The 14,036-nt window shown below is 40.1% G+C and overlaps 1 protein-coding gene across 1 annotated transcript in view; it reads right to left on the bottom strand.

Annotated features, from left to right (window-relative positions):
• Lrp4 (LDL receptor related protein 4) overlaps positions 1 to 14,036 on the bottom strand; it is a 63,405-nt gene that overhangs the window by 36,394 nt on the left and 12,975 nt on the right. Inside the window, exons 5-8 of the mRNA XM_072299110.1 lie at positions 11,443 to 11,796; positions 2,870 to 2,999; positions 1,903 to 2,012; positions 699 to 864 (exon numbers count right to left, since the gene is read on the bottom strand). Coding sequence (XP_072155211.1) covers positions 699 to 864; positions 1,903 to 2,012; positions 2,870 to 2,999; positions 11,443 to 11,796 — 760 coding nt within the window. The remainder of the gene's footprint in view (positions 1 to 698; positions 865 to 1,902; positions 2,013 to 2,869; positions 3,000 to 11,442; positions 11,797 to 14,036) is intronic.

Below are 14,036 nucleotides of genomic sequence, written 5' to 3'. Positions count from 1 at the left end.
AGACTTGGGCAAGCGGACGCGGCGACAAGTAAACTTGCGCCATCTAGTGAGCGATTATCCAAACAGCTCCGCATAATGCCTCGCAAGGCGATAAACATCAACCAATTGCGGTGAACGCACGCACGGGTCGAAAGACGAGATGTTGGAATTTTTTAGCCAACGTGCGTAAAAATTCAGCTTAAAGCTGAAATCTCATAAGAGAGGGAAAAAGCTTACACACAAGCACAATTTTCCCTCAAAGAGATATGCTGTTTGGAGCAACACTAGTTACGTCCATACAGCATATCGAACAGCATATCTCTTTGAGGGAAAATTGTGCTTGCGTGTGAGCTTTTTCCCTCTCTAATGAGATTTCAGCTTTAAGCTGAATTTTTACGCACGTTGGCTAAAAAACTCCAACATCTCGTCTTTCGACCCGTGCGTTCACCGCGATTGGTTGATGAAAACAAAATGATTATGAAGCGCAGCACAGATATCGATATCATATCCAGTACTTTTGTACTGTATTTGTACAGTCTAAATTATTGATGAAGTGATCGATATAATATAAACGTACTGTGAGGAAGAGATATGATCCTTTCTTTTTTCTTTTTTTTTCCCCAACATAAATCAGATAATCGGTTAAATTTGAATAAATTAATTACGTATCATTTAACGAAATTACTTGAATTTCAATTTTTACTCGAACATTCAATTACCGAAATTCTGAATCGAGGCAAAGTGCATGCGGCGACGGTGGGCAATTTTCCTCGTCAGACCAGTCGCCACAATCGTCATCACCGTCGCATCTGAAGACATGCTGGACGCAACGCGGGTAGCCCCTGCACTTGAATTCATTCCTCGAGCATTTTATTTGTTCAGCATCTAACAAGAAACAACGCATCACAGGGTTACGACAACGAAAATGCATTACACGTTTATTTTCCTGGCATCCGACCCAGAAAAAACACCGAAATTGACGGTTTCCTCATTCTGCCTTCAATTGATCGTATATGCAGAAAGCTTGCAGCCAGGTTTGAATATAGTTTTTCGATACCCCCTTTTGCTTCTTTCGATTGAAAAACGCTACAGAGATTAAAAGAACGTCATATGAGTGATTATAATGTTGAAAATTTCTCCTGATAAAAATATATTTTTTCATAGGGATTATGATCGTAAAATTGTTGGAAAAGTAAACACAATGATATGAATAAATGTTGAAATTTTCTGAAATATTATCATTATATCACACAACCAAGAAAACCAGTGGCAGTTTACTTTGAAAGCTCTCCGGCTTTCTTTCCGGGAACGGAAATGTTTAAATTTGATAATTTTAAACGCATTAAAAATTATTTTCTTTCTTTCACTCTATGGTGGTACGTATAAGTGGGTTTTAGGACCTGAATTTAAAATACCATTAATTGTATTTTATTTATTTGGTTTTTAAAAACATAATTTCACAGCTCTAAAGTTTATAAAGAACGAGCTTGTTTTTAAGAATTTAAATGTACAATCAGAATTCTCCATCAGTGGACTAATTGCGTTTTTCCCTCTTTGAAGCATGTCAATTACAAAGAAAGTACAATTTTTACCTCAAAACTTTACTTACCACTAACACTTCCCTAATACCATTCAAATCCGTCAGAGATGTAATCGTTTCATTTGATCATGCACTTTCTTTATGGCAGAGATATATTTCCCCGTCATGACAATTTATTTTACTGCGTGAGGCTACAGGTAGGTTTCCTGTGCGTCAATTATCAGAACTCGACCAGTAGCCTTGCGGAATGAGCTTGATGAATAAATAACATTGCGAGATAGGGCTCTATTGATCAAGGTCACTCAATAAGTGGGTGAGTTGGAAGAGTCATGAGGTTGAAATTATCAGCCCGCAGGTAGAGGAGAAAAGTATGCTTAACTTACAACATTCCACCTCATCCAGGCCATCGGAGCAGTCTGGAGTGTTATCGCACTTGAATGCGCCAGAAATACAAGAGCCATCGGTGCAACGAAATTCGGTCGGTCTGCACTCTCTGAAAACCGCAAAACTTTTTTCAGAACGATAAGAAATGAAGCTAGCCGGTGTGTGACGTTCTTGTTTGTTTTTGTTATCAAGTACATTTTTCATAAAAATCACTGTTTGGAAACACCGAGTGTACAGAAAATCCACGATGGAGAAAGTACCAAAACAAATACAAATATTTTAACATTGCAAATTTCCTGTAATATTTCAATTTTTCAACGAAAGCCTCATCATCCTTGGTGCTTGCAATTTTGTTTGATATTTCTTCGTTCCTTTAACTGTATTCTGTTGGATTGGCGCAAAATATTTCACGTGATTGACCTACATCGAATACGATCCATTACATCGTCGCTGGATTTATCTGGTGCTAATAAGACATTGCGGATAGAAACACATCTATCAAGCAAGTTAGCAATATCAAAGTTATTGTCTCTCCTCACCACTCCTACTTCTTCCTTTCATTTCCTCGATTGGTTTATGATTTGATTTCCCGGGAAAATAATCACCAACATATTTCTGTAGGAACACTATATATCAAAGCTCTCCTTTATCCCGAAACTCATTTGTTCAATCACACTACAACCTCTTGTGAGCTTTGGCGTCTAAAAGAACTTCTCGCCAGTGGCATTGCGTGCTTTGATTGCAATATATCCATTGATCCACCATTTAACTCTATGGAAAAAAGATCGATAAACAAAGTGTTTGCAACGAACACGTATCGATTCTTTACCATAGCTTCAAATGGGGAAATATTGATAATCGATTATTCACGCCTCGCAACTGGTTCTCGCCAATTTATCTTTTGTTTAATCCTCTTTTTCCATCTTCGCACATTATTGCTTTTATGCTCAAGTCGTTCGTACTTACCGTGTTTTTGTGCAGTTAAATTCGTCGGAGAAATCTCGGCAATCGTTGACGCCGTCGCAAAGCCATAGGTGTGGCACACACAGGCCGTTTCCGCACTCGAACTCAACCTTTGAGCAGTTCGCTTTTTTACCTGTTTTCACACACATTGGAGTACATTAAACATATTTCTTTGCCCTTATGAGGGTACTCATACATCCATAGAAGCATCGTTTCTCTAAAGGGTTTCTTAGTCAAGAACCAAGAATATTACTTATTGCCAAATTTATTTTTACATATATTATTTTTACAAAAGAATAGCCTTAATGATTTTCTCGACATGTCCAAGAATTGCTCTGTGTCTTTCTTGTTATTACATCCCTAAACGTTTAATAAGTTGAATTTAGGGCTCAAAATTGTCGTTAAAATGCATCTCTGTAACGTGTTCTTTATTCAAACGAAAATCTATATTATACAGCTACAAGCAAAATCTTGGAAGCACTATTTCTGACGAACTGCCGGACCGATAAGGATGATCTTTACATGTATGTCATCTGTAGTAGATGTAGATGTGCAAAAAATTATGGAACCCCGAACTTTTAATGTTGTAGAGCTTTTAAAGCTCATGTCACTTAAGTCCAATGTTATTAGCGTGAGAGATATGTCGTTTCCGCTAGAAACGTCAAGCTGTGGGATTCTACCTGAGTGACTCGAATAAACAAAAAAAACAATGGAAAAGCTCGTGAAGGGCTCCTCATTCGAAGAATTGAGGAACGGTGCATCGCTCAAGGTTCAAGGTCCAAGGTATACGGTTTAACTCAATTTTTCCTGCATTCTTCCGGCTTCGATTTGTGGCATTGGTCAATTTACTTGATTGCTGAATTTCTATCAATATTTATACAGCAGATAAACAGCAGATACAAAGTAAACAAGCAGTAAGCTCCAACGCATTCGCGTCGGAAAGCGGCTCTGGCGACGGTAGTTGTAGTCAAGAATGAGGGCCTAGACACATGGTTTCCTTGGTAACCTTTGTTTGCTATCAGCTGATATCGAGTAATTTGCCTAGGAAGCTCCAACCACTGCATTCTTCCAAAAAACCGCGAAAACTTTAAAATTCAAAATTTGAAATTTTGAACGTAAAGTACATTTTTTCCATCACGAGATTAAAGCACAGACAAGTTTTGAATTATTGACTGTATCACCATGATTCTAAAAATACACTACACAACATAGCATTGGCTAACAATAAAACAATATGCAATAAAATAAAGTCATGACAAGGTGCATAGTCGAAAATGGCGCCGATTCCCATCAACCAACGCGCGGTCTCTCCAATGTAACATGGTCCATTGATACTCCCCAGCTGGGACCGTCCGGAATAGCAGCTCTAGTGCAAGCACCAGAGCCGCTAAAAGGCAGGCGCTGCGTCGCGTCGCGCGTAAGGAAGCGTATTTAGCTCCGACTGCAACGTTGCAGACCTCAAATAATTTCTTATTTTTAATCATTCTTGTTACGAAAGGCAAATACAGTTTTTCTAAAGAATTTCCGCGGATTTTCTTCAGTCGCCGGAAATTTAAATGCAATATTTTCGCTCGTTTCATTCCTCATTTTAAAAAAAAATGAATTTTTTAATCCCAATCCGAGATTCTGAATCGTTACAATTCAGGGATACACTGTCACTCGAATCGTGGTAAAAACGGGACAGAGAGTCAAGGATAATGACGTGCAGTCCTCCCTTTGCGGCGATTTTAGCGGCGCGCCAGCCAGGGAGATCGCACGGTAGGGACCCGAGTAATCGCTGAGTGTGGCGCGCCTTCAATCCGGCTGGCAGCAACATGCTTACACCCGTGGTCGAATAGTCGTATCACTGCGCCTGCCGTGAATGAGTTCAAATATCCTTTCCTACCTGCGTAAGGAAGCGTATTTAGCTCCGACTGCAACATTGCAGACTTTAAATAATGTTACGACTTGTTACGAAAGGCAAATACAGTTTTTCTAAAGAATTTCCGCGGATTTTCTTCAGTCGCCGGAAATTTAAATGCAATTTTTTCACTCGTTTCATACTTCATTTTGAAACATGAATTATTTAATTCCAATCCGAGATTCTGAATCGTTACAATTCAGGGATACACTTTCACTCAAATCGTGGTAAAAACAGGACAGAGAGTCAACGATAATGACGTGCAGTCCTTTCTTTGCGGCGATTTTAGCGGCGCGCCTGCCAGGGAGATCGCAAGGGACGGAACCCGAGTAATTGCTGGAGTGTGGCGCGCCTTCAATCCGGCTGGCAGCAACATGCTTACACACGTGGTCGAATAGTCGTATCACTGCGCCTGCCTTGAATGAGTTCAAATATCCTTTCCCATACGCGTAAGGAAGCGTATTAAGCTCCGACTGCAACGTTGCAGACCTCAAATAATGTCTTATTTTTAATCATTCTTGTTACGAACGGCAAATACAGTTTTTCTAAAGAATTTCCGCGGATTTTCTTCTGTCGCCGGAAATTTTGACGCAATATTTTCGCTCGTTTCATACCTCATTTTAAAAAAATGAATTTTATAAACCCAATCCGAGATTCTGAATCGTTACAATTCAGGGATACACTTTCATTAAAATGGTGGTAAAAACGGGACAGAGAGTCAAGGATTATGACGTGCAGTCCTCCCTTTGCGGCGATTTTAGCGGCGCGCCGCGTCGCGTCGGGACGGACCAAATATTATTAACTCTTAATGGTCGAAATCCGATTTTTTTTGTTTAAATTAAGTATTTAAAAATAACTTTATAAATGGAAATTTCTCCAGTAAGGGGACTGTGAAATTATGTATATCCATCCATTCCTCATCATTTACAAATCTGAGTGTTACGTCAAAAATTTTGAAATCGATGCAGCTCGAACACCAAATGGTGTATTAAAATGGAAGAACATTTTTGCGTATACACATGCGTATAGGGCCCGCGAAGCGGGCCTGAGGGCGCCCTCCCGGGGGTTGGGCCGCAGCGGTCAGGGGGCAGGGCCCCCTAGTATACTAAAACAGGCATAACTCCTTGTTTGAGGGAATAAGGAGGACGCTGAGTGCTTTATGTCAACAATTCAAAATCTATTTTTGACCAAGCGTGACAAAAATTCTCTCCTAAAAATAAATCGTCTCTAAGGTCCTTTTTTCCGTAAGAGTCTCATTACATCTACATGAGATCTCTGCAATATCTGAGGGGGAGTCTTGGAACAATGCTTAAAAAAATGTCATTGCTCTTAAAAGAGCACAAACGCGAATACCCAGAAATGCTAGCAAGTCACTGCTTCCGGCCTTGTAATACTCGGAAATACACAGGGGAAAAATACGTGTGCTCAGGTGCTCTCTGGGAGGAAATCACTTGCTTAGCCTTTAATTCGGAGAATTTTTGCTACTTTCTGCTCTACTTCTTTAGAGAGACGAGCATGCGACGCGATCTTATACCCAAAAATGGAGTGAGATAAAACTGTTCTTCTTGAATGGAATGAGCTTTGTGACGTAACGGATCAATCGTTATATGGAAGGACGGTCTCATTTTACCCTCTAAGTAAGTATGACTTATTGCTGTCTCTCGCTCTCTTCGATGTATCAATGAAGAGTGCGGAATGAGCAAATAAATTTCTCTAAATAATTTCATATGCAACTAACAAAATCCTCAGATACCCATCGATTATCAATACTATAAGCACCGAGACCTCATAAATTTACATATCTGCTAACGCTAAGGTTCAGCGTTCTTCTGGGCCGATTTTTATGATTTTTACGGTTATCGTTAGGCAATTGCCTCTAGACGAGCCCGCTATATTGAAATTTTGAAAATATGACCGACCCAGGATTTTTTATATTACGTGGTGAAGTTGCGAATTCTCCCATTTAAACGATGTAAAGTTTTATTTTTTGTCAAAGTTCGTTTGAGCGTTCTGTTAGGCCTACTGCCATGATATTTGCGGTCATCGACAGGTGATTGTCTCCAGATGAGCCCGTTCTAATCAGATTTTGGAAATAGTACCCAAGTTTTTCTTTTTTACATAAGAGTAGAGATCAGGGAGCTCAGAAAGAGGGGCAACATTTGAAATTAAACGGGAAATTGAAGAGAGCGAGAAATGGTGAATCTTGTTCTGTTAGTAATTGGTAAAGTAAGTGAATTGAAGGTATGCTCCTTTACTTATCCAGAAGCAATAAAACGCTCCGTTCCGTTTCGTTTAAGTCTTGGCTTGAAGTTTGAAATAAATGACGATTTTTTTCATACGATTCTTATTGGTCCAATCGCTCCCGGCCATAGGATGATTGGATAAATAAGAGTCGGTATGAAAATCTTTGCATTTTTTTTGGTCGTTCTTTTGTCAAAGGGGGCTTAAAAGAGCGGGAAGCGCCCTCTGGGGGTTGGGTCTCGTAGCGGCTAGGAGGCATACCCCCTAGTTCTGTATAAATTTCAAACAATACAAAGTTGGCGTATTAGTCCCCGGAAAAATTGAATAGGAGCAGAAATTTTGAAACATGCGATGATGATAATACGACGGTGAAACCAATGTACCAAAAATATCGGACTAACTTACTTGAACTGTCTTCTCTGTGCGAAAAAACTCTGTGAAAACTTTAAGGAATGATATTGATTTGTTCTCCCTCAATAAAATAAAATAAAAGCGAAGTTTTTTTGACACTGCAAACGAATTTTCTCTCCGGGTCAATAATTACATAGTGCTACAGAGAGAATTATTTTCTCTCCGGAGAAATTAGTTAGTGTTCCGGGGAAAAATATTTTTTGCTAGGGAGAGAATTTTTTTCTCTCCGAGGAAGTTAGTTATAGTGCTCCGGAGAAAAATATTGTCTTTTCGGAACGATGAGTTATTGCTGGGAAGAGAATATACTTTTCTCCAGAACACCAACTAATTTCTCCGGAGAGAAAAACATTCTCTCCGTAGCGCTTAATCAGTTTTTTTCATAGAGGCGGAAGTCCAAGATGTGAGATAAACGAAAGCCAGGGCTCATGATTTTCTGGACTAACGCCCGTCGAACATAAGCCGATTCAATTAATTTTGATTGAGGAATTAGTGTGAGGTGGTTTTTTAGAACAATTCGGCACTATTGCTACGGCCCATAGCTATGAAATTGAAGGAGTTTTTAGAACGCGCTATAACTTGCGGCCTTACAAACCAGTTTGTCAAACTTATTAATGGCACTGCCTGGTCACTGCTTATGAGTAGTGACGAGGCGTGAATAATCAATTATCGATATTCCCTCATTCGAATGTGTGGTAAAGAATCGATTGTTAAGGTATTCGTTCTGAACATCCGTTTTACCGATACTTTTCCATGGGCTTAAACGGCAGATCAATCAATATATCGCAAAGCTCCCCACACTCATGATTATGAGCGTTTATATCAAATCCCGGAGGACTCGAATCCCAAACTCGACAAAGTGAAGTGTGAAGACATTTTGAGAGAATCCGGTTACTCGCGACTTAATAGCCGGCAGTTTTATTTAATCGCGCTGCGCCGTAGCCGTATACATACTTTCACATCGAGCAACTATTTTAACTCCTCGGAGATCAAATTGCATAGCTACGAAGTTGAAGGAGTTTTGAATACACGCACATCACAAATCATTGTGGCGTTGCGCAGTTACTGCGTGGTATTGCCTCCTGGAGGTGTGATTTTGCGTGCCGACGAGTTTATAAAATGACCAGTGGCGAGGTAGGAATGATCGATAATCGATATTTCCACATTTGAAGCTATGGTAAGGAATCTATTATTATAAAGTGTTCGTTGCAAACAACCTCTTTATTGATCCTTTTCCGTAGATTTAAAAGACAAATCAACCCATAACTCACGAAACATGCCAAGCCACAGATAATGACGTGAATTTTTCACAACTCAACGTTGACTCGGTGCTAGTCCGATCGCTCTGTAATTGTAATTATTACTTGAAAACTTTTGATTTTTCTTCCGTGTTAGCAGACAATCTATCTGAATCACTAAATACAAAAAGGGCACATGTCCGGAAAACCAAACTGTTCAGGAGACACAAAAAACTGTTTATTTCGTGGTAGATATTTTTTTAAACTTAACGACTTTCCGAAAAAATATCTACCACGAAATAAACAGTTTTTTGTGTCTCCTGAACAATTTGGTTTTCTGGACATGTGCCCTTTTCGAAGTTAGTGATTCATTTATACTATAAGCTCCGAGACCTCCTTTTGCATATCTGGTAACGCTTTGAAAATCTTTTCATTTTCTTTTGGTCTTTCTGTTGTCGAAGCGGGCCTAAGAGAGTGCGAAACTCCCTCCGGGGGTGTGGCCGCGTTGCGGCCAAGAGGCATAGCCCCCTAGTTATCTTCTAATTTCTTAGAGAAATTATTTCATGAAGTATGCTCGTGTATTTGTAAACTTTGAAAGAATTCCATCCCTCATATATATCTTTCTCAGAAGTATTTGTCGCGGTAAATAAGATAAAGTTTGAATGCTTGTACGGTTTTCTGCCTTACGAGCGCAATGAAGACTTTGCAGGTGTCTGAAATTTTGTAAATTTTACATTTAAAAATGGTACTTTCAATTTAAAGATAGCATGTACAAAATTTAAGACTACTGCAAATTTCCCATCGCCTCTGTAAGGCAAAATGCCGAGCGAGCATTCATTAGGACGTCTCAAGTGCTCTGCAATGCTGAGGATGAATGGCGTATGAACATCCGAGAGTTGCCAAATTCCCCTCAATAAAATAAAAGTAAAGACCCACTCTATTAAAACTCTTAGCTTTGAACTCCCCTTCCTCACTCCTGCCCATCGATCGTCTTATTATTACTCCCCTTCCTCACCCCGTCCATCGAGCGTCTTAAAAATGATTTTATTAGAGTAAAGATGCTTCATTTTTGAGGAAAGTTATGAATATTTTTCCTTGACATTTTTCAGGAACCATAAGTGAAATTGTGAAGAAGATTATCTGAAAAGTTGGAGAAAAATCTACATAAGTTTCGGAGGATACCCGTGTTTGATCAATTGAAATTTGGCAAGGGCTAAGAGTTGACACGGCGCACTATGGTCCGAATAGCCGGTTTAAGCGGCATTAAATCAGATACGTATGTTTAAACCTCGCAACATGAGTTTTCAGGGGTTTTTAGGGTCGCTGAGTGCAAAAATGCTAATATTCTTCAGGAAAAATCCATTTTTAACATTTTTATACTTTATATAACTGTGGTAATAATTTGTTCACAAACCTTAAATTGAGGTCATAATCCGAGTTGAAGCGGTGGAGCAATTGGCATCGCGTCTCACTCATCTTCTTGATGTCCCGGGTTCGATTCTCGGTAGAATTTTTTTTTTTTTTTTATAAGTTTAAAAATTAATTTTACATTGGATGGACTATAAGAAGCTAAAAGTAGAGCCTCGTCAAACACTACTATCAAGGGAACTTGAAAAAGACAGCTCAGGATAATACTTCTACGTTTCATGGCTCCAGAGGCCTACTTTCAAGTCCCACCGATCAGCCGTTTGAACTTGTTTTCGTCTGCCAAGCGAAACTTAAGCTTAAATATATCCATTTTGATAGATTATTTGTTTGAAACATGGGTAAACGTAAAAAAAAAAACGTTTACGGGACCTCAAAGTGGCTTCCTAAGACAATTTCATTGCTCGGGAGCCTTACTTTCAAGTCCCACCGATCAACCGTTTAGACTTGTTTTCGTCTGCCAAGCTAAACTTATGCTAACATATATCTACACTGATAGATTATATGTTTGAAACACTTAAAACGTCAAAAAAAAAACTTTTACGGGGCCTCAAAGTAGCCTCTCGAGGCGATTCTTTGCTGTTCTTGAGCACAAAGTTTCAATTGGTCCCGATCAACCCCATCAACTCGTATTATTCTGCCTGGGCAGATTTAGGCTCTAATGCATTCGATTTGCTAGAATATGACAATGGAACATGATAAAAGTCATCGTCAATGGCATATGATAGCTAATTGTAGTAAGTGATAAGAAACGCGAAAACGTCATTTTTCATGAGAAATAACTTGAGGCTATGGTGGACTATGGTTCTGCCACTAGACTAAAAGATAGTCTAGAGTCATGACAATAACTTCCGAGTAAAATTACGAGGTGCTCAGAGGTGCTAAGTATATTTTTTGGGTCCTACTTCTGCGATTTTATTGATAAAACTGACTATGTCTAAGGGTTAATCTAGAGCATTAGATATGATAAAAAAGAATAGTTTCAGCATAAAACATTTTAAACTTATCTTGTATTTTGTGAATCAAGTGCCCAAACACTTTCAGGTACGGTGAAACGACGAAAACAAGCCCTTAAACACAGCACTGCCGCTCGGTAACTGGAATCGCACTCATAAAGTGCTCCGCGCGCCGCACTTCCCAGGCTTGTCACATCTTTATTAGTGCTTTAATCGAAGTGAAATTTTACAGGAGTCTTCTCTACAGTATGTACTATCGATCTACCTCTTAAAATCTAACTTTTTCCAAACTTCACTTTTTCGATTTATTGCCGCTTAAACCGGCTATTCGGACCATAGTGCGGCGCGGCGTTTTTCCTTGGCTCGGGAGTAGTGTGCTTGAATATGATGGAAGGTGGGTGTACTAACCATTGCAGTGTGTCTCGTCGGAGAAGTCGCCACAGTCGTCTTGACCGTCGCAGAGCCACTGGCGGAGGACGCACTTCTCGGTGTTGGGGCAGCGGAGCCAGCCGCCTTGGGGGTCGCACTCGATGCCGTGGCAGTCCCGCTCGTCCTCGCCGCGGTCGCAGTCCGGCTCGGCGTCGCAGCGCCACGCCGAGGGGATGCAGGCGCACGACTCCCGGCACATGAACTCCCCCTTCCGGCAGAGCCCCCCGCACGGGTGACCCGCCACCACGCGGTACCCCCCGCCCCCGCCACCGCCTCCTCCTGAACCCCGCTCTCGCCACCGCGCCTCTTCCAAGCCGGGCAACGTGTCCATCCCTGAAAACACAAATCTTCAATGGACAACTAAACAAAGTACTATTACAAGTATTCTCATACATCGCACCTAACCATTTCACGTCCAACACGATTCTTCAACTAAAAATTACTGAAACCGGCTCCTAACTCTGATATAATGTTTTTATTTTACATGGAAAAAATCCATTGCCGATTATCATTTAAATTCTTAAAAAATATGTCCGAAAAGTCTCAAATGTATATTTTTCAATAGTGGAAAGCAGTTAACCACGGGGATGCTTGAATTAGCATTTTTGTATTGTAAAATCTACATTGAAACATGTGGTATACTTTTTTTTTTTAAACTACAAGATTATTAAATCAGCGATATCATTTTTTTTCCGTGTACTTTGGTTACGGAAATTTGAATTGCCCGGTCACAAGAAACACAATACTCTACGTGAGTCGCGAATAGTATACATTCCATATCAACTCGCCGAGTGCACCGCAATAACGCAATGCGAGAAGTATTCATGCCGTCTTGTAGGCGCTAATATGCGTTTAACGCCGGCCGCACCATACTTGGCGCGATTATTCGAACTCGCGTTAGAATAATCGCGGCATCGAACACAGGCCTTAAAAGGCCCATGTTGTCTCTCAACGCCGGATGGGCATTTCAACGTTGCCTCGTTTCTCCCTATAAAATATTTTTTCCAAGAAAAGTTCGAAAAGTTCTCTGGGTTAGATTGTATGGACCATTAAACAAGGTACGAATTTGCACTCTCATACATGATTCTTCACCCGAGTTTTTCGCACAACGAAAACTACTAAAATTAACTTCTAGCTGAGATCATAGAGTACATAGAGTCGTAATGTAAGTGGGAGAGCTGGCGCCACTTTTAAGCATTTTCCATGTCCCGAATTCCGAGACTCCTGTGTGACGCCGGGTCACTTTATCGATACATAATCGATTGTTTGCGATACACGGGTACCCGGCCATCCGATGACAACAACAACAACAACAACAACAACAAAGGAGATAGGAATTACCACGTATTCCACACCGCCATTTTGGATCGAAAATGTATCGAAAAAGTGACCCGAACTCGGCGCACACCGGGCTCGGAATTCGTCGAGCAGAACATGGCGCCAGCTCTCCCATTTACATTACGACTCTATGTACTCTATGGCTGAGATATGAACATTTTTATCGAAAATTAGTTAAAGGAAATTTGAATTACCCGGTCACAAGAAAAACAATACCCTGCGTGAGTCTAATCGTGCATTCAACGGTTTTGGCAGACTTCTCAATCGACCATTGTTCCTTTCCCACCATTCATTGTTCAAAACGTAAACGTTTTGCATAGCTAAACCAAAGCGTCAAGATTGAGGTTGCTATATTTTTTACGATGTTTTGCCCATTGAAAGTATACATTTTACAAAATGCAAGGTTCGCTTAATTTTGGTCTCTCTTTGGGTCTATTATCGGCCTAAACATGGGTCTAGTGACTGATTTTGGCGAACAATGTAGGTTCGGTGAATATGTGGTTGAATGCCAAGGAATGGGGATGTTTTGCCAAAATCAGCCTTCAGACCCGTGTTAGGGCCGGTTTTAGACCCGAAGAGAGACCAAAAATTATCAAAACCTGATCTCCTCCGTAAAATATGGACGTTCGATGCACAAAAAAACGTAGAGTTGAGGAGATTTAGCATGAGTGGGCCCAAAAATGGCCCTTATCGATAACTCAATCGTTTGGATCTTAATTAAGGTGAATCTACAATGGAAACCAAAGAGCGTCGTGATATCGAGAACGTTTTGATAAATCGTATAACTTGATGCACGTTTCGTCGCTTACCAGGAAGAGATACTTATTCTCCTTTCAAATTTGTGGAATTAACGTAGAGAATTCATTGTTTTACAATCATATTGTCGTCTCCGAGCGAAGGGAAAGTAACCACGCCAAGGTTGCCAAATTAACAGTCATTTATTTTAACAAACATTCATTTGTGCGATTTTTGCCTAAAATTGTTCTGATTTTTGCATGAAATCCGGGAAATATTCAATGAAATTTTGAAATGCCCATGAGTCTCTTGGTTGAAATTCAATTTGCAAGGGAAAATTCGTATGATCAGAAGAAAACTTGGTACAATTTTCCCGTCAAAGATTCCCGAGTAAAATTGCCAGTTGGAACTTTATAACGTTCATTTGTCTGAAAAATTGGCAATTTTACTTTGTGAACCTTCCACATCTTGTTGAAATGAACTATTTCTAAAGTTAACGG

The sequence above is a fragment of the Bemisia tabaci genome, chromosome 4 (genome assembly GCF_918797505.1).
Source record: "Bemisia tabaci chromosome 4, PGI_BMITA_v3".
Classification (NCBI taxonomy): Eukaryota; Metazoa; Arthropoda; class Insecta; order Hemiptera; family Aleyrodidae; genus Bemisia; species Bemisia tabaci.
This window is presented reverse-complemented; position numbering and strand designations above follow the sequence as displayed.